We start from the raw sequence: 7,482 nt of genomic DNA on the forward strand, positions 1-7,482 counted from the left end.
AAAAAAAAAACTGCTTTTAAACAAACAAAAAACCCAAAATGTTTTATTCTAGCTTCATGCATTCTTTTTTTTTTTTTTTTTTTAAATCAACACTTGTGGGTGTTTCATTAAAAAAAGCAACATTTTGAGCAAAAAGCTGAGAAAATCGTGTTTTTGTCAAAGACTACGTCTGGATGGGATTCAGAACGATGATCAAAACACAGATGGAGTCGATCGAGTCCATCAACACACTCAAAGCTTCACAGTCCTGTTGACATTTCATTCAGTAACCTTAGGCAGTTTTGATTTATATGCGGTTTAATGTTAATGATCATGTTATTTTACATGTGCATCTGATTACATATGCTATCACTTCTTCACTTGTTTCTGCTTCTTCTCCTGTGTTTTGATCTGGAGATTCTCTACTCTTTCAGAAGATGTGTAACAGCGCCCCCTACTGTGTAACAGGGAAAACACGGAAAGCCGGAAATTTCTGTCAAACGAGTTGATCTTTCCGGGGAAAGAGATAGTTATGGTTGTAGTTTCAGTTTACACTAACAACTCAAGGGAACTAGGGCTGGGTATCGATTCGCAAGCTCTCAATTAGATTCGATTCTCGATTCCATTTTCGATTTCGATTCTCGATTCGACTCAATGAGTATAGATTTAATTTAAATCCTATATTTATAAAAAAAGAACAGTGAACATAAGTTTACAAGTGGTTAATTAATAAAAAGAAATTGAGAACTCTTAAACTTCTTTTATTTTAGGTACACTTGGGAACAGAAACCAACTCTATATTTCAAATGCATTCAATGAATAGACAGGATTTTGATGCAAGATGAAAAATTGATGCTGAAAATTCAGAACAGTCGAATGCCTTGATCAAACAGGATCAGGTTATTTTATGTTTAAGATAAAACACATCAAATCTCACAGCATTAGCTGTAACATGGAGACTGCAAGCCTGTGAACAGTGGAGGAAAACTAATACTGGCTTTTGGGTGATAGATAAATAAATATGGAAAAAATGGATTCGTGGCCTTTGAGAAATTATTTTGAATCGACCACATTTTAAAAAACGATTAATCTTATTTAAAAAATGTTATTTATTTTGCCCAGCCCTAAAGGGAACGGATATAAACGTCCTGCTGCACGTTAAAACAAAGGTTTTAAAGGTTAAATGCTTCTTTAAAAGAAAATTCCCATCTGACTTCATGGATCTTCTCCATATTCTCCTGACATGAAGATGCAATAAAGCAAAGCATGTAAAAGACATTTTAATAGTACTTTAATAGTACAGTTGACTGGAGACTGGTGTACTTAAATGACTTATTTTTAGTAAGCAAGTAATAATGATTAAAATCAGATCATAATGACAGCAAACGCCACTAATGTAATAAATGTGCTGTTCTGGTCTGTTTGTGTTTGAACACGCTGTAAAAACCCCACCCACCCCATCACCACCTCCTCCGTCTCTGCAGAGATCCATTTTCCACTTCTCTCTTTCCCTCTCGATCTTCTGATCTCTCTCTCTCTGAAGCTCCTAAAGCATTACAAGCATAATAGAGGTAAACCTGTCCAACAGTTTCACAGAAAGCAAAAGAGCCAGAGAGACAAATGTCTTACATTCTTCCTGTAAACTGTTTTCAAGTTGTATGGAGTGCTTGTCTTTGTCTGAGAAGTGGTTAAGCAAGCTTATGAACGGTTTACGTCATCACAAGCTGAGATGCAAGATACATTCAGCATAACAAAAAAGTAATTCTTTCACACACACACACATACAGCATCATGATCAGTGAAGTGAGGTGCGACACAGATTAAGAAAGAGATGAAGAAAACAGAAGTGTGAAGCAACACCATATATGGATTCATGGTTACTTAGCGACAAAGGAACCGCCCACAACTGAGTTTTCCATGACAGTGTGAGCGATGGTTAAACGATGGCATCAGAACGTGTGTGTGTGTGTGTGTGTGTGTGTGTGTGTGTGTGTGTGTGTGTGTGCACACAGGCCTGTGGATGTCAGCAGCTGTGATGCAACACACTCAATTTAGGCTCATTCATTCAAAGATGACACAAAAATTTGAATATGCAGCTTGCATGACGCTAATGTACAGCAAACGCAAAGGAAAAAGTCTTGTAATGATAGCATACTAAATAAACCCTGACAGGGTGATGAGGAACTTTTGGGGCTTATTACAAGACGACTTATCAATATTGTGTTGCCCTTTATTTGATTGACTTTTTTTTATTGTGTGAGAAGATATGAAGAGTTCATTAAATTGAGCAAAAGTGACAGAAAATGTCTTTTACATTGTTACAAGAATTTACAGTCACACTTTAGATTAAAGTCCAATTCTCACCATTAACTAACTATTAACTATGACTTTTGCTCCTAATTACTGCTTATCATTAGTGAGGTAATTGTTAAGTTTAGGTATTAGGATTAAGGGATGTAGACTATAGTCATGCTTTAATATGTGCTTTATAATTATAATATTTTTTGGGTCACACTTTAGTTTATGGTCCAATTCTCACTTTTAACTAAATATTAACAACAATTTTTGCCTTAATATACTCCTAATTAGTGCTTATCAATAGTTAGTAAGGTTGTTTTTAAGTTTAGGTATTAGGATTAAGGGATGTAGAATATGGTCATGCTTTAATATGTGCTTTATAAGTACTAATAAACAGCTAATATCCTAGTAATATGCATGCTAATAAGCAACTAGTCAAAAGTGAGTAGAGGAGCCTAAACTAAAGCGTGACTAAAATTTCTATTTAAAACAAATGTTGTTCTTTTGAACTTCGTAACAAAGAATCCAGAAAAACATGCATCATGTTTTCAACATTGATGATAATCAGAAATGTTTCTTGAGCATCAAATCATCATATCAGAATGATTTCTGAAGGATCATGTGACACTGAAGACTGGAGTAATGATGCTGAAAATTCACAGGAATTTTCTTTAGAAATATATTACATAGTTATTTTAAACTGTAATAATATTTCGCAAAATTACTGTATTTTATTACACAGTATAATGTATTTTTGATCAAACAAATGCAGCCTTGGTGAGAATTAAGAGACTTTCAAAAACACTACAAAATATCAAGCGTAGTGCAAGATGTACGCATGAAGAAATCCGGGAAAACAATCAGTGCGGGAAAGATGGAAAGATTATGAGGAGCCAGTGAGGAACTTCCTGACTGATTCATCCTGATTCACGGATCAGCCAGACATTGAACAAGACTAGCAGTGGTTATTTGGATAATGGGAGATTGAGTGGGACACTGAAAATTAGCAAAGAAACGCCCACATGTGCAAATAATGCATAATATCAGTTCTGTTTTTGCTGACGCCGGTCGTAATGTTTTTCAGACACAGTAGAGACGCATATCAGGGTGTAAGTCACTGCAAGACCCTGTTTTTATTCAAACTGACTCAAAGCGCATTCAAAGTAGGACAGATTTGATCAGAATGTTCCTGGAAAATCAAGCCCATGACCTTGGTGTTGCTCGCGTCATGCTTTAGCATTGAGGTTCAGTAATAGACAAGGTTTTTTTTTTTATGTCCAGCCTCAGTGCACTGAACGCTCTGTCAGTCTGTGGAACGAGAGTTTCGGTTCAGATCAAGGTAAACACACGTCTAATCAGAGATATGAAGTCACTCAAAGCCTCACATAGTCAACGCCACCCAGTTTCAGATGGATTATCCATCCCGAGCAAAACTGACTGACACAAGATTGAAGCGTCAGACACCAAGACACACGGGATTTGGGGGATTTTTTCCCAGCTGGAGTCTCTGGTGTCATTACAATGAGTCTCACTCCTACATTAGTCACATTAAATCAATCAGTGACCTTTGGAAATAATGTCACAATTCTATTTTTTGTTTGTTTCCAGAAAGAGTTTCTATTCTTCATCTTCAGAGTTTCGCTCATACTTTTAAAAAAAATATCCCCGTTTGCATTAGGTTTATCTTACTCACTTTTGTCTCTTAACACCTAAAAGGCAAATATACTGTGTAGTTACCAACTTTCCACAGAAAAATAAAAAAATAAATCATCCCTCCCATGGGTTTCACCAGTCAACTGTTCCAAGAGCCAACAAATATGTCAGAAACACGAGCCTGAAACCGAAAACGTTTGCCAGACCAGAAATTATTTGTCAGAGAGAATGAAACTACGATATTTCAGTAACCTTTTTGATGATTTACATATATATATAAAATAACAGGCGTATGTCAAAGTACCTTAGAGACACCACTTTCACAGAACAAAAGCTGGAGATGTACAGATAATGAGATTAAAAATAGCTGTAATTTCTAATAAAAAGTTTCACTGTGACTCAGTGCTTAAGCATCCTTATAATCTTCATTCTTACATGCCAACTGAAGCTTTACTGTAGATCACCAACAACTCAAACACAACAAAGTTATCAACATAATGCTGAGAAGCTCCTTACTGGCAAGCATAAACTCCTAATCTATGCATTTAAAGGAATAGCAGTAGATAAGCAGCACAATACCTCATGTCTGCTGCAGGACTTGACAATAAATTTGGTAATAAAGTTGTGCACAAACACTTATCAAGAGCCCTTCCCTAACCTTTGAGACACATACCCTTGTGAAAAAGAAGTAGGCTACACTCATGTAATTATGCGTCCATCCATAAAGTGTTCAGTTTGCAAGTATATTATCTCAAAGTAGGCTATATCATTTCCGTAATAAGTATGCTAAAGTGACTTATATACTTTGAGATAATATACTTGCAAACTGAACACTTTTTGGACACTTAATTACATGATATTTGCAATTAATTAAACATATTGTAGATTAAATTTATATTAAATTCAATTAGTTGAACTTAATAGTTGTTTTTTTACATACTTAAGTAGGACACATCTTTATATTTTAGTCGTTTTTTGCGACGACTCAAATTTTTGTCTGATTCTCACCAAAATTGTCGCTTTAAATTATCACTGAACAGATTTAATTTAAGCTTTTATTCACATATAAACATTCATCAACTCAGATATCAAATGTGGTAAACAGAAGCTCAAGAATGCTAGCTTGATGTGCAAGAGCCAATGAGGTTCATTCTCGTTTTACGCAGCACGTTTGAGCTTCAGCAAGAGCCAATGAGGTTCATTCTTGTGTTACGCAGCACGTTTGAGCTTCAGCAAGAGCCAATGAGGTTTGTTCTAGCTCGTCAAGCAGGTTCGGTTGATCTTCTGTCTATGTTCGCTGATCAATGTTTATATGCGACTAAAAGCCTAAATTTAATCTGTTTATCGTAAAGCGATCGAGTCTCTTCAGAAACTGTGGACTAAACTGCTCAATTCATAGTGATTAAGCTTAGTTTAACGATCACTTTATGAGCTTTTTGATGTGTCAAAGTGGTAGTTGCGTAGCTGTCAATGGAGGGACAGAAATCGCTCAGATTTTATTAAAAAAATATCTTGTGTTTTAAAGATGAATGAAAGTCTAATGGGTTTGAAACAACATGAGACATGTAATGGCAATTTTAATTTTTGGGTGAACTATCCCTTTAATAAAGACTAAAAACATTTAAATTGGTAAAACTGGACACTTACCCCTGCCAGTTCATCAGGACTGCCGAACATACTGGGGGACAGACTGGTGGGCTCGATGTCACTGCCTGTGAAGTCATCCTCAGACTCCTCAAACGACGAGGCAGAGGATAATCCAGCAGAGGAAGAGCTGGAGAGTTTTCTGTGGAACAGAGAGGGCTTAGGGGAGCCTCCACAGCCGCTGTCCGAGCAGGGCGAGTCCTCGTCGGGGTGCAGGTCCAGTGAAAACCCGCCCATGCTCAGCGTCAAATCAGTGATGCGCGGACTGTCCTCACCAGGACCCAGATCATCATGGGTGACTATTAGCTTGGGAATAATCCTAGGGAACGGGTTTAAGGCGTGTTGCTCCCCTTCTTCACTCCTCCGATCGGAAACGGGGGGTTTCAACGTACTTTTGGTCATTTTGTGTTTAGCTAACGGAGACGAACAGCTGAAGTCTACAAGAAAGTCTGGGGTGTTCAGGCTCTGAGTCACATTTTCCTCCGAAACTCTGCCTGGAGTCACGGCACCTCCTGACATTCTTTCCATGTCCCACAGCGAGACGCAACACTCATGGTTCTCCTCCACCCGTCCTCCTTTCTGTCCGCCTTGGGAATCCGAAACTTGAATCTCGAAGTCCGTCGCGCGACTCAGAAGACGCAAGTTTTCGGGCGCATGCTGATTACCGGAAGAACTCGCGTTTAAAAACAGCTTTTTCGGCTCACGAACGCGTACATCCACAGAAGTCTTCCCCTCTTTATAGCCGTCCCGCCAGCATTTCTGAACAGTCGGCAGCTCTTTGGTTTTCATCGGACTCGCGTCTAAACAGTCACCGGTGTGCGGCGAACAATAAACTCCTCGCACGCGCGCTCGTGTGGAGCTCGCGGGCGCTGCGCTGTTGCTTGAGTGTGAGGACTTGCTGAATGTTAATTGGCCCATCCTGCACACCGTACCGAGCACTCACGCAGACCTTTAAATGCCACGCCCACTACTGGCTCTGGCCAAGGAGGCCTTTAACCCTGTAAAGCCCGACATATGAAATAATAGTCAGAAATATCAACATTTTTTTTTTTTTTTTAAATGGAACAGTTTATTGTATATTAATACAAAATATAAGCATATTTGATACGTCAAGCTTTTATGACCCATATCATATCATATTAGAGTTTTATTCAGAGGCCCAAACTGAGCAAAATATGCAATTTGGTGCAGATGTTGTTATTTGTATGGCCAAAAGTTAACACTTTTGATAGCTTAATGTAAATTAATGATATTTTTTATAACAGTATATCAGTTGTCACTCAATACCTCCTAATAATAGCCTATTAGTTAAGCCTACATGATATTTAAATGTTTTGTTTTATGATCGAAGCTCTGTAGTTTAATTGTGAGGGACACAACATATAATACAATGCAATACAGTGATGTTTGAGAAATAAATACAAACCTGACTGTTCCTCAAGTCTGTTGTATCTAACATGATATTTAAAGATTGCGTGGATAATCAAGTAAAGCAGGTTTGGGGCACTATTGACTTCCATAGTATTTTTTCCTACCATGGAAGTCAATGATGCCACGTACTCAACTGTTTGGTTATGAACATTCGTCAAAATATCTTCTTAATTGTGTTCAGCAGAAGAAATAAATGTATACATGCTTGAAATAACTTGAGGGTGAGTAAATGATGACAGAAGTTTTATTTTTGGGTGAACTATCTCTTTAAACAATATAATGTATCAAATATGATCCAGTAAGATTTATAAAAAAATATATATAGATATATAAGAAATTAAAAAAATATATATGATACACAACTTCTTATAGCCTATCAGGAACAATGCAATATTTACAAGGCGGACAAAGTATCTCATATCTCAAATAGGCTATCACCTTATCGTTTTGATCACCTTAAGACACATGGACAAACAC

General features: G+C 37.3%; 1 protein-coding gene across 1 annotated transcript in view; it reads right to left on the bottom strand.

Annotated features, from left to right (window-relative positions):
• The window catches only part of itpkcb (inositol-trisphosphate 3-kinase Cb), a 15,866-nt gene extending 9,355 nt beyond the window's left edge, over window positions 1-6,511 (bottom strand). The window contains exon 1 of the mRNA XM_079873949.1: window positions 5,578-6,511. Within this exon, the coding sequence (XP_079730075.1) occupies window positions 5,578-6,492 (915 nt within the window). The 5' untranslated portion in view covers window positions 6,493-6,511. The remainder of the gene's footprint in view (window positions 1-5,577) is intronic.
• Between the last annotated feature and the right edge of the window lie 971 nt (window positions 6,512-7,482).

This window comes from Squalius cephalus (assembly GCF_949319135.1).
Source record: "Squalius cephalus genome assembly, chromosome: 6".
In the NCBI taxonomy this organism is placed as follows: Eukaryota; Metazoa; Chordata; class Actinopteri; order Cypriniformes; family Leuciscidae; genus Squalius; species Squalius cephalus.